The 13,507-nt window shown below is 39.6% G+C and overlaps 2 protein-coding genes across 2 annotated transcripts; both read right to left on the bottom strand.

Annotated features, from left to right (window-relative positions):
• Positions 1-1,958: 1,958 nt before the first annotated feature.
• Positions 1,959-5,098, bottom strand: LOC135635706 (superoxide dismutase [Cu-Zn] 2-like). The gene is made up of 7 exons (XM_065146983.1): positions 4,940-5,098; positions 4,736-4,837; positions 3,255-3,350; positions 3,153-3,184; positions 2,978-3,053; positions 2,286-2,339; positions 1,959-2,199 (listed from the first exon to the last, which is right to left on the bottom strand). Exons 1-7 carry the CDS (start codon positions 5,031-5,033, stop codon positions 2,171-2,173), a joined length of 483 nt encoding a protein of 160 aa, XP_065003055.1. The 5' UTR covers positions 5,034-5,098; the 3' UTR covers positions 1,959-2,170.
• Positions 5,099-5,460: 362 nt separating this feature from the next.
• Positions 5,461-7,090, bottom strand: LOC103980800 (ethylene-responsive transcription factor ERF014). Its single transcript, XM_009397303.3, has 2 exons — positions 6,786-7,090; positions 5,461-6,692 (listed from the first exon to the last, which is right to left on the bottom strand). Exon 2 carries the CDS (start codon positions 6,520-6,522, stop codon positions 5,674-5,676), a length of 849 nt encoding a protein of 282 aa, XP_009395578.2. The 5' UTR covers positions 6,523-6,692; positions 6,786-7,090; the 3' UTR covers positions 5,461-5,673.
• Between the last annotated feature and the right edge of the window lie 6,417 nt (positions 7,091-13,507).

The raw sequence follows: 13,507 nt of genomic DNA, 5'->3' as shown, positions 1-13,507 counted from the left end.
AAAAAAGTTAGAGGATGAGTTCTCGCACATGAAGCACCTGTAATGACAGTGGCACAAGTTCCATCGACAATCCCAAGGCTTGGGATTGAGCTCCTGCGTCGATGCCAGATTTCCCATGCCAGACAAGACAACAGAGGAACCCACTGCGTTTGGTTATTTTGCAGAGACTGGTGTGTCATACGTTCTAAACAATTAGATATCACGGACGTGAATAGGGTTCATGACGTGGTGTGTCATCTCTCAGTAGAGAGTTGTAAGGCAACTCTCAGAGAGAGAGAGAGAGAGAGAGAGAGAGAGAGAGAGAGAGAGAGAGAGAATGGCCTTGAGAAAATGCATTGCTTCCAGATCTCATGAACAGGACAATCATCATCATCATCATCATCATCATAGATTGCAAGATGGCACCACTTTTATCTATGATTGCCTCTGCCAGAGCTGTCATCAATGGGAATTGTTGCTCTTGGCAGATGAATCTGTCTCAATGCACCGAGTGCAGTTGGAATCCGATCCAATTTTTGTAGCAAAAAGGATCGCAGAGTCATGTAATCTGAATGAAATGAAAGCAAACTAGGAGCATGAGAAGAAGGTGAGGGGATTGCAGAGCTCTTGGACGAAGTTGATGCTATCCATGCTTGGTCTCTGCTGGCAGGAAATGGATTTGTCTTCTTTGGAGCGTAGATAGATCCATTAGAACTATCATATAACTTAGCACAAAAGAACACATGCATATATTTCAGGAAAAAAAGCTTACAGTCAATCTCCACATCGTTACAGAAAACAACCGAAGAATGTGGAAACTGACTAGTGTCCCAAAATTCACGTAGTATTATAATAATAATAATAATAATAATAATAATAATAATTGACGATTATTAATAAGCATTCCTACTGTTAGAGCACACATCACATGTGCCTAACAACATGGCAAAGATTGGGACCACGACTATCTTCTTCTTCATCTTTCTTTCCAAGTTATTAGTAGTTGCCGCCGGGCTGCATCATGGTCGGGTCTCTGCCGTCGGGAAGGACCCTGGGCACGATGCAGGCCTGGGCGCACATGGTGGCGCAGGGCACGTTGCCGACCTTGCCGTTGGCGCAGCGGTCGTAGCAGTCGGGGAAGCAGAAGCCGCTCGCGGAGGGGGCAGCCGACGCCACGAGGAGGGCGACGAGGAGGAAAGCAACCACAGCCGTCTTGGTCTCCGCCATTGCTGCTGCGTTAGGGGCTTGAGCTTGGTTGGTTGGGTATGGTGGAAGGTGTGGGTTGCTTCGGTTGCGAGGATGGATAGGGCTGCAGGGCCGGGGCTCTTATAAGGTGGCGGAGGGAGGTGGCTACGCTTTCGGCATGGAGGAGTTGACGGAGTCGGATGGTGTAGAACGGTAGATGCTATGGGAGCCGATGAACGCGTGGTTGCCCGCGCGGATCGCGTTCAAAGAAGCGATAGAGTTGAGAGCGCTGACTCGGGCTACAGCAGCGACACTCGATATAAACGAACATCAAAAAGGCGCCAAAGGAGCCACGTTGACCAGCACGAAGATTGAGTTGCGGTTGGGCAACAGTGAGATGATTAGAGTGGCAAGTCGAGTAAATGTGATAAATCTTTTTTTCAAAACACTTCAAATAATTTCAAAAGAAAAATAAAAATAGTAACTATAGTAGAATATTTTTCTGATATATATATATATATATATATATATAAAATCAACAACATATTGGACTGGCCAATGGTCGGTCAAATGACTATGCCACCCATCTCTCCCGGTGTTGATGGCCTACTCCCAGTCTCATCCAGTCAACACGTTTAAATTGGTGAGTGAACAATTCAAATCAATATATGGCTACCAAATTAGTCATAACCAAAAAACCATAGCCTGGAATTCATTGGTTTGAAGCTCCAATATAATTTTTTGCAACAAGATGACTAGCTGTAAGTAAAAGATCATAACTGAGACAAGAAGCATCGAGTTCCAAGCCATTAACTTGCAATTTCTTGAACTTAAGTTGCAGCAGTAATCAATATGCTCATCATTACAAGAGGTCTATGAAATTTTACGAGCATGTTTCAGTTTACTTATTCACAAGTACCGGCTGGCCCATGGTAATTGTTTTGCGTCTTCTAAAGGCAGTAGAGAGAAGCCACGACAGTGGTTCGTGCATATGTATAAACCATCATCAAACTGCCGACTGAAGACCAATGATTCCTGGAGAGCAATATGTGCAAATAAGGTTTTTCATAGAGAAATAAAACCAAGTGCATATGCAATGCAATAATGGGCGGATGTATCACCGCATCCGATTCTGGCGCCCGCATTACCAGTGGATTTACTGAGTTGGTGACCACCTGCAACTTGGAGAAATGCAAGTAAATATAACATTCATCACATGTCTGACATGTATTCTGCAATGGACAATCTGTAACTAGCAGATATGACTCAACTGCCATGTTTAATATATAAATTACTATCATATCTTGCATATCAACCTGGTTAAAAGCCTACGATGGCTATTTTATGCAAGTATTAGACTAAGTGTGAAAGCCCCTCTCTTATGAATATTGACACAAATTTCACTACCATTTAATCAATCAAAGTGGCAAACAGTAAAGAGAAGAGAGTAATGAACATTAAAACTGTAATAACCGAAAACACATGCAAATGATAGAATGTATATATACCAAATGGAATCTAACACACTTTGATGCAAGTGAAATTAGTCCATTTCTAAGTGCAGTTATAACTTATAAATCAGTCCATTTCTAGGTAGAGTTTGTGTTGATGTGAGATGTCTGATGTGCAACAAAAGCACTAAATTACCTGGGGACATTCTGTGGAACTAATTTACTTTGAGCATTCTAGTTCTAATTATTCTTCAAACTAGATAAGGTCAAGAGGTATTTGTTCTTCAAATTATATGCAAGCAAAATCTAGTTTCACAATTTTTGGATATCAGAAATTTTTATGTTAAACACAATTTCTATACCTCTGCCTAGGTCATCAGGATCAGCATGAACCACGACTGCCCTTCCCAGAACCGAATTTGGTCCGCATAAAGGAATCTTGAAAAAAAGGAAAAAGATTAACCAACGAAATTTTCATTAAATTTCTGGAGACTGTCAAAATCAATATCCAAAAGTTATTGGTTGAGACAGCAAAACCTGTAGATCTTTCAAGTATACTTCAGCTACTCCTGCAACAACCATATTCCATGATGTCATCATAATGCTGTATGGTAATACACAATATTTTTAGGCACTGACCATCTTGGTTGGCTACAATGTTTCCCAGGTCACCCGCATGTCGTTCCTCATCACGTGGAGCCCCATGAGATTTATTCAGCGGATTAAAATGAGGTCCTGCATGACAACAAGGAGAAGTCATTTGCCACTAACACGATATCCAGAGATTTCTCCTTTACCCTGTATACACCAAATAACTACAATTGTTTTATTAGCATCATTGAAAATAGATAACCAAGACAAGGTTCTTCAGTTCACCTAATTATTAGTTTCCGTTAAAATTTTCTCTTAACCTAATTATAAATTATCATCAAATTTCCAATAACCAAGGTTGCCTCCAATGAGTCAACCTATAACATCCCAAAGCACCACAATTCCCCTTCCATTTCTTTAGTCACCTAAATGGTACTTGGCACTTCCCCTTATTCACCACAAAGTACTTGAGTTTTTTGTTCACACCATATATTTTTTTACAATCTATCTTCAAGCACCCTTTTCAGACTTCAAAGTCTTTGGACGGAAAAAAAATTCATGAGACTTCAACATTGACATTCTTTTCTAGGGTAATGCCAAATTTAGACTTTCGGAACTACCCACGTATGTATCGAGTCAAGTACTCAATGTATTTAAGTGTTATGAATATGTCATATGGCCATATGCTTTAAGGAGGCTGAAGTTTAAAGTTTCACCAAACTGACAGTGTTAAATTTATAATGCTCCTTCCTTTTACCTGATTATGATTTAGACCTGCCAGAGGGTTAAATATTGATAGACAGTGGTATGTTTCAAAACTAATTCTTTAGGACAAGAACAATAGCACCAAACTATCAATAATAAGGAAATAGTCGTAGATGGAGTTGGACAAACAGAAAGGATTCACTAAACCAGCCCAAACCTAGGCTCTATCATTCTGGTTACTGAGTATATGCCTTTGCTTCACTTGAAACTCGTGACCTTTCTTTGTTATAATGAATTTAATCGCTTCTAATAGTGAAAGTTAATAGGGAAATTTGGCAGGGATAGTAGTAGCTAATTGTCTCTTCCTAAAAGACTGCCTTGTCAGACTTGAAGCAACTCAGCAGCTCCAGTGAAACAGGTCAGGTTAGGCCAAGTCTATAAAAAACTTGGGTAACTTCCTCAGTACCAATTCATTTTGACAGAAATGTTTATCTTATGAATAGAAGTTCAGAAGATCTCATTAAAAGCATGAAAGGAAACAATAACTTGAAAAAAGAGTGTCTCCAAGGAGTGGTACTTATTTGAGCTTGTATATAATTATCTATCTATTAACCACAAATCATCTCGCTTTTTTCATCAGGATTAAGCTAGTTAATCCATCACCAATAAGCATGATTGAACTTAACACATGGAGATTTTTTTGTATTTGGCTTTTATAGAAGGTTCCCTCTTCACAAGTTCTTCTGCTACAAACGATCAATTCGCAGCAACAAAAGAACAAAAAGAATAAGAAAAGATTGAGGAGAAAGAGATTCGAGGGTTACCAGTGGAGTTGCAGCCGTTGGTGGTATCACCAAAAGAATGGATGTGGAAGCCATGGAGACCAGGCGCGAGTCCGCTGATCCTCCCCCTCACATGCGTGTGCCCTGCAGGTAGAAAACGACCACGAAAGAGGAGAGAATGAGGGAGGAGAGGAGACGGCAGCATGAGGATTCCAAGAAATCTATCCGAGCGTAGCAACCGCCGACCGGTGGACGTGTCGTGGATGAAGTGAAGAGAACCTCGGACGGCGTCGCCGCCGCTGACGATCGCCACGCCCTTCAGATTGCCTCCCGTTGCCATTCTTCGACCGCTCCGGCGCACTTCCCCTCCACCTAATCCTTTTATTTTCTTTTATTTGACACAGAAAAAAATAATAAAAGAAAAAGACACGCATACAGTCGAACAACCAACCCTCATCCCGATATCAAACAAACGCAGCCAAACCAAACAGGGTTGAACGTTCGGAGCCACATAACGTCCCACCCAAACTCAAAGCTCGACCCGACCCAATAAGATTGCATATAATAAAACCCATCGCCCACAGGAACTAGATATGGTTCAAAAGTTTCCGGATCTTTTATCTTTCTTAACAGCATTCGATATCAGATAAAAGTATAAACATATACGGATCTAAAATTAATTAAGTATAAATATATAACATTATTAAAATTCATAAACCCAATCATAGCAAAGATTGGGTTTATAAGTACTTGACAAGCCCGGCAGATGATACCAAAGATTCCCACTGAAATCGGACCTTGGAATACATTTATTTGAGAGAAATCGCCAACGACATCTAACTTAACTACGACTAATTCTTAGAGCTAAGACATGAACACGTACGTACTCCTTCATAAATCATGTTTACATAATTACTTAACTGCCATCCGCAGACGAAATGGCATACGCTTTTAATCTTGAACCGTTTTGGGGGCTCCGACTAGGAATCGAGGAAGGAGAAATCGTCACCGTCGAACTGGTGCTCACTGAGCGGCAGATCATTGAGGCCGATCACATCCTCGCCGAGTTCGCCTACCAAGAAGGGCTCCTCGTCGAGCCCAAACTCCATTTCCGGCATCGAGAGCTCCTCCAACAATTCCGCGGCGGGTCTCCCCTTGGGCTTGGCGGCCAAGGAGATGTCGAGGACGGAGGATGGGGAGGGTGGTACCCCGGCGGGTGCCGACATGCAGGAGGACGAGACAGACCCTGCACTGTCATTGGAAGGCCCGTGGCGATGGTGGAGCAGGCTGCGCTTCTCCTCCTCGATACGCCTCGCGGCCGCCCGGTACACTTCGGCCGCTGCCTCGGCGGTAGCGTAGGTTCCGAGCCAGAGGCGGACGCCGCGGATGGGGTCTCTGATCTCCGCCGCCCACTTCCCCCACCGCCTCTGACGGACACCCTTATACCTCCCCGAAGCGGCTGAGGTGGACGACGTTAGCGATTTCGGCGCCCTATGCTGTGATACCCTTTGGATCTCTAGGGTTTTAGCTGCAGGGGACAAAGGAATCTCGTACAGTACTCGCTTCCTCTTCTTCGATTCGGTCCCAAACTTGTCCTCCTCGTCTTCGCTGCAGGAGGTGTCCGTGGCGTCCGGGTCGGCAAAAAATATGCGAACCTTTCTAGCGGCCTTCCCCGACCCGATCAGGCCGTTCAAATGCTTCCTGGAATTGGGCCGGAAAGATGACAATCCTTGCGATTTCTTCATCCGATCGGAATCGGACGAGTCCAACCGATCCAATCTCTTCGTTTTCCTCTTCCTCCTCGTCCTGCCTTCGCACAGAGCAAACATCCTTCACCTTTCTTCTTTGCAACAGAACTACAACCAGCGTCAATTCGAGACTCTGAACGCGAAGAATACGGCACCTTGAAAGAAACTCCTGCTGTTATGTGAGGGCAAGGATGGAACACCGATCTATGTGCAGGAAACCGAAATACTTCACTCCGAAACCAAAACCAGCCCTGCAAGATCAAAGCATTCGGGTGAACATCTCAATACCATCAACACAACAAAACTGGTGAGTATAAGAGACTGCTTTTCACGTAGATCTATACCAGATGTGCATGAAGCGCATGGAGACCAGGCACAGAAGCCTCTGTTTCATGCACACTGCCGAAGAAGAAGAAGGACGGCCAAACCTCTCGAGAACTGGTTGTCCTTCGTTTGCGGATAACAGGAAGCGGAAGAAGACCAATAGGGGTACGGCAACCGCCCACATAAATCCCCTTCTATCTGCTCTTGCTATCCTACTCTGCTTTGTTCACCGGAGCGTCCACAAGAGGAAGCAAGAGAAGGAAGACCCAACAGGACGACGGTCTAGTAGCAGTGGTCGAAAGAATAGAAAACGGACCTCCTTTTTACTCTCCTCTGCACCGTCTCGGAAGTGGTCGAGGGAGTGCGTTATAGGCACGACACGAAGCACGACGGCAAATGTTAAGGCTTTGTCGTACTCGTTACCGTGCTACTCGCTGAGATACATTCCTTCCGAGTATATTTGGGTCCCAGAAGGGAGGTGTTATGTCAGGTGTTCCATGGGAGTAAACGATGAACACGTATAGATAATAACATTGATGGATGCTATGGTTCGTAGAGGCACGATAGCATGGGGGTGGCATGATGGTGATAAGATTAGGTAAGAAGGTTGATGACATTACGGCGATGATCTGAGAGAGGATCGCGGCCGTCCGTGAGATGCTTGGAAACCAAGTTACGGTGACATCATATAATTTGAATGAGTTGATTTCGTGATTGAGAAGTTAAAAGAATTATATTACGATGGTTTAAGGAAACGTTGTTGGTAAATTAAATGAGTAATCCACGGATTTCAAGTCAATTTTTAATATTCTTATATTTAATTATTTTTATCATATTATTTTTAAAGATAAAAAATATTATATCAATTAAAAAAAGGATATCATAATTGTTAGTATCCTTTAAATTTAATTCTCATGAAATTTGAGAATTGAATTTAAATTTATGGATTTATGGCATGATGGAGGATAGCTGAAACGAGACCTATTCTAAATAAACATAATATTTTTTAACTTTGAAAAATATATGACAAGATAATTAAACCGCATTATCCTAATCATATCCTATCAAATTGGTAATATATTTGATCAGAATTAACCCTTTCAAATTGTGTAATCACACACTGCTTCAAGCATCTCATGAACCTAATTTTGTCACATCCAAACCTTTAGATGTGGCTTGAAAAACAAAAAATAATATACTTAAATCTCATTTTATTTGAATCCGAACTAATCAAAGATCTAAAAACTTGAAACCCAAATTGGTTCGATACATGCTTCACTCCCCAATTCCCAGGTTTTGGATCAGTCTCCTACAACCTTCCTCCAGCACAAGTTGCATGAGCTACCAACCACACCACACTTTTCCCATGTAATTACGGGGTTTTAGTTCCATCGCAAGACGCCATGGACAGGACAGCCAATTGTAAATAGAATTTCCAAAAAGAAAAGCAAATAATATAATTCATGATAATTCCTAAGTCGAAACTTAGTTAACTAAGGAACCATATCCGTTGAATCATTTATTCTAACTAGTCGTAGGACCCTAAATAATAATTATATATGAATGGTAATACAAAAAAGTATATATATATATATATATATATATATAGTTTCGTTCATGTCATCAACGACATGACATCCATCCACGCATGCATCGACGACACCAACCCATGTTTTTATCAGGCCGTTCGATTCTTTTCCTATTTGACCGAGAAATAACTAATTGGGGGAGAAGGTTTGGGGGCCACGGAACTGAAGCAGGTGGGGTGGGCCCTGAGTCTCGTTTCCCGCGGTGGTGAAGAGAAAGCGCGCGAAGCTGCGTCGCTCGCTCCCGCCAAAACTGTGGCAGCGCAATCCGGGAGCGGTTGGTTCTGACGTAGGCTCATAAGTCATTTCATTTCCTTCTTTATAAGTGCTTCGAAAAGCAAGACAGATTTTAATGGCATAACAGCTACCGATTTTATGGACTCAAATCACATCCAATTCATGTATTTATTTTCTATATATATATATATATTTCAATTATAATTAAGATTTAATTTAAGTAGGTTGGATAGACCCGTGAATCCAAAATAATTCGAACTGGTACAGGTCAAGTCAAGCCATGACCGGACACGATTGCATGGGCCTATCAGATGATGTGGTCGAGCCGGACAGTCCATCTCAGACCATCCAATAAGCCCACGTATTGCGTACGTGCTACTGCACGTCGCAGGGGTCATGACATCATGCACTGATGTAAAACAGGAAAGAGATGCATAAATATCGCGTATAATGCACCTTAAATTAATATAAAAAAGCAGGTTCTTCATACACATTGGAGGAATGATAACTACATATTTCGAGTGAGAGAGGCCTCGTTTCAGTGATGGAGCAGTGGGATTAATTACAAGCATTTGAGAGAGAGACTGAGATCCAAATTCCTCTCTTCTTCTCCTACGCCATCCTTTTCCTTCTCAGTTCCTGTCTTCTGTTCCCAACGATCCGATGCCCCCGCCACCGAGCTCTCAACTTCCCTGCCATGGCGGAAGTCTTCCATCACGAACCTCGGCTTCCAAAGCGGCACCGCCTCCCTCATCAGCCTCCTGGTCGCAGTTGTCCTCGATAGATCATCTCTCGCTGCTCTGATGTTTGCAAGCACAGCGTAGAACTTCCCCATCTCTTCCTCTTGATCATCTCCCTCACTCGCTGCGATCTGCGTCGGCCGTGGCCTTTTCTCTCTCACGCACCCCTCCATTTCGTCGCTGAAGAAGAGGACGAAGGAAAGAAAGTGACGAAGGACGTGAAATATGATGTCGAGAGATGGAGACGTCTCTCTCTCTCTCTAACACTTTTGGAACTCCGTAACGAGGATGACTACAGCGGTAGTCGTCCACGGACGGAAAGGTGGCGGCTGTAGTTTGCTACCCTATGGAATACCATAAGGTAGAGGATTACTTTATTCGGATCGATAAGCTTTCTCTCATGCTTTTGCTTTTTCTCATTTGGCAAATTACAGGAAAACGTCGGCTTACCTTTTCCAATGTATTATAGTAAGTATTAGACCATTTATAATTATAAATATTAGGTTTAGATAGACCATTTATAGTGGCCGGTCTCATTTGTGATCAATATTATTTAGATATAAAATACATATAATAAGATTTTAAACATAAAAGGTTCAATGAGGTTTTGAACTTTCAACTTATCTTATACACCATCGTAATATCATAATAATGAGTCTATTATTATTAATTTTATCTAAAATAATTTAGATCACGTGATTTAGGTCATCAAATTAATACATCATTTATGTTGTCGAATCAAATCATGATTAATAATATTACAATAAACCTAGTATTGGATATGGAATACCTAATGATGACTCATCATTTACGATCATTTTATACCTATTAATGTATCATCATTTATAATCTAAATAATCATAATTTCTATTTTTTAATCAATTGTAACACCTCGATCTGCGCCACATCATAAGAATATAAAGATTCGATAAATAAATAAGTTAATTATTTCATCAAGTCAGATTTGACAATCACTTGTTATTCCATCAACACAATGTATAAAGTTTTTGACAAGTAAATGAGTCAATTATTTTATGACGACAATCACTCATTATTATCAAAAAAAAAAAACAAAGAAAAGGGTTTAAGATAGAAGAGATTAAAATGAGGTTGGAGACGAAGTAACACATGGACATTAGATTGGCAAGGCTAGCTAAGTAGAGTTTCAAGATTCGAAGTTATCACCACATGTGTCCATCCTAATTATCACCATCGTTAACCTATCAATCGAAGAGACGCTTTAATTAGAGTCTCCATTTCATACTACTAGCAATTAAACAACTCTCTTGTTGTAGCGTCGCTTTATTAAAGGTATAGCGGCTAATTAATCCCAAGTGGCTAATAACTATATTAAAGTTGTCATTTTCTTGAATTTGGACTAATCCCGTCCCAATTTGGTTGTAGAGAAAGGGAGAGGTGTAGTAGTTTCAATCATCTACTCTAAAGGATTAATTGAATCCACTATTTGCTATTGTGAACCTAAAAACACGATAGTGTCATAAAATATTATATATTATATAATTTTTTTTAATATCAAGATTGAAATCAAATAATAATAAATCATATTTACGATGCGTATCTTTTAATATTATTCAAAAAAATCTTTATTTGATTTACAATACCATCGTCGGATTCGAAAATCGTAAGGATGTCGATTTACAAGGAGAACTAAACTCACATTTTTTTTTTCTCTTCCTACAAGATTTATCTATATATATATGTGAGAGTAAAGGGTGTAGAATAAGTAACTAGGAGAATTCCTCCCATCAACATTATCTTTTAAGAAATTTTACTATAATTAAATTTACTTTTTATTGATAATCATTATCAGAATTCAATTAGATCTATAATATATCTAATTAAATATGATCCATAAACTAATAAGTTATTCATATATTAATTTAAAGGTATAAATATAATAGATTGATCTTTTGACTATCGAAAATAATTTCACGTCAACTGAATAACATTACGCTACTCACATTTTTATAAGTTAATGTAAGTCTTTGTCGACTTCTAATATATGATTAATACTAAGTTAGTCAGATATCAATTATTACAATAATGGATGTGTTTATTTTATTAAGTCTGGACCATTAATCTATAGTTGTTAAGTCTATGATAATAATAATAATATGCATGTGATACCCATCTAAATTTTTATCCATGTCAAACTTAACCGAGGTATTACAGGAAAGACTGAACTTTCTCTCCAATAAAAATTAGCACTTGGTTTCAGAAAAGAGAAATCCAAGTGCAGGATTCATGGACATCAGATTCTTCATGTGGCATGCATCACAACTTGCTGTAACCAGAAATGATGACTTTTATAGGAGCCATCTCTCAACGAAGCTGGCTAGTGAAGACCATGTTCAATTCACATTTGGGTGGCCGTGAAAACCTACCAACCTGCTTGAAGAACAAAAAAACACAAACTTCTCTCAGAGATGAGGAAAACAAACTGTCATGTTTCCATGTTTAATATCTTCCATGCATGCATCACAAGTTGTTCTCTGCATTTTACAAAAATTGACCTTTTTTTAGCATGTATTATTTGTTCACGTAGATCTTACACATTTACCTTATGTTTGACATCAAGTGAATAAGGGATTAAAAAATAAGAATTACATCATATATACAAAACGTGTATCAACTTCGTTTGATCTAAACTCGTCAAGACTCAGCTAACATAACCTAAATTAAATATTAACATAATACATGTGAGACGTGAGCTAATGATGACTTCACATAGTCCTTTCCTAATTGATTTCTTTTACCATACTTAAATACTAGGTCGGCTTTGATACCAAATGTCATGACCCGGGGTTTGATGGGTTAAATAGCCTATCAATTTTGTTTGATCTAAACCATTAATAAAATGATTAAGCTAAAATTAATAATAATATACTCATCATATTCTTATAAGTTAATTTTAATTTTGTTCGTATGATTAATTAGTGGTGTTACACACAACAAGCGTATGATTAATTTTATTTATTTTTTTAAGTATCGTCAAAAGTTAATTCATGAGATGGATATATGTATCACCATTCTTGAGAGGAGAATCATCAAACATCACGTATCATAATTCACATTGACACTGAAGGTACTACCTTCAATTGACTTGTTAAGATGAATAGATATTCTTATTGATACTAATGTAACATCAGACCCACAGAATGATGATGTGGTGTGGGTTTCCACTCATCACTTTTACTATTGTTATTGTATAGTTTATTCTTACAATTAATTGGCTATTAACATTTTTGTATTTCTTAAAGAAAAAGAAGTAAGATACAAGAAGCATTAAACTCGATGGAGTCATACAAATTGGCTTTATCTCATAAGTCAAAATGTCACAATATCTTTAAATTCGAATCTACATAGTTCATACACATAAATCATCCACACCATCAGCGAAATGAAGAGGATCATAGTCCCACTTGAGACCAGATGCAACACCACTAAAAACAGTGGACAGGAGCTCCAAAAACTCCATTATTATTGATGTAGCTTATTTCAATTCGTGCATATGAGATTGAGATCTATCCCATTTTAACTCGCTCACACATCTCTCGTTATTTCAGATGGCATTCACTCGAAATAGTCTTCCTTGGTGATTAAATGATGCAACCAATCCAATCCTTCATTTCGCTTAGATGATATCCAAATCAATTCCAAGGTGCATTGATAGTATCTTCTCGACTCCATCCAAGTGTTCTATATATAAAATTGACCACCACCAACATGGAATTGAGTTAATGGAGGATAAGGTTATCCCCCCCAACATGACTTGGTCTTGCAAGTTGCCCTACCTTTTATCTCAAAAAGTCTCCTGCACCCAGAAATGGCTTCGCAACAGCTGAGTCGCATTCCAAATACTGATGGCCAAACATCAACCTCATGTTTCATGATTGGCTGCTTGGAATACAAAAGTGTTGGAATTCTATCTTGTATGTCAGAGAGAGCCACAGCATTTATAGTCCCCAGCTTCGGTAAGCATGAAAGGCAGGGTTTTCTAATCCTGAGAGAGAGAGGACATCTTCGTGCAGAACCTTTGGCTTGAACCATTCTTGCAGCTTATTCTCTCCCAACTCTTTTGTTGGCTTTTGGCCTCCATTTTTCTCTCTCTTTCCCAATTCCATGCACTGTCTTTGAGCAAAACCGACAAACACCAGC

The sequence above is a fragment of the Musa acuminata genome, chromosome BXJ3-4, assembly GCF_036884655.1.
Source record: "Musa acuminata AAA Group cultivar baxijiao chromosome BXJ3-4, Cavendish_Baxijiao_AAA, whole genome shotgun sequence".
NCBI lineage: Eukaryota > Viridiplantae > Streptophyta > Magnoliopsida > Zingiberales > Musaceae > Musa > Musa acuminata.
Note: the sequence above shows the minus strand (reverse complement) of the source record. Positions and strands in the feature narration are given on the sequence as shown.

What these genes read in the sequence shown, in the direction of transcription:
- LOC135635706 (XM_065146983.1), bottom strand. Translation starts at nt 5,033, where the DNA reads ATGGCAACGGGAGGCAATCTGAAGGGCGTGGCGATCGTCAGCGGCGGC. An exon ending in CAACGGCTGCAACTCCACTG is followed by an intron (nt 3,351 to 4,735) that starts GTAACCCTCGAA and finishes GTTGTCATGCAG; the next exon opens with GACCTCATTTTAATCCGCTG. An exon ending in CATTGTAGCCAACCAAGATG is followed by an intron (nt 3,185 to 3,254) that starts GTCAGTGCCTAA and finishes TGGTTGTTGCAG; the next exon opens with GAGTAGCTGAAGTATACTTG.
- LOC103980800 (XM_009397303.3), bottom strand. Translation starts at nt 6,522, where the DNA reads ATGTTTGCTCTGTGCGAAGGCAGGACGAGGAGGAAGAGGAAAACGAAG.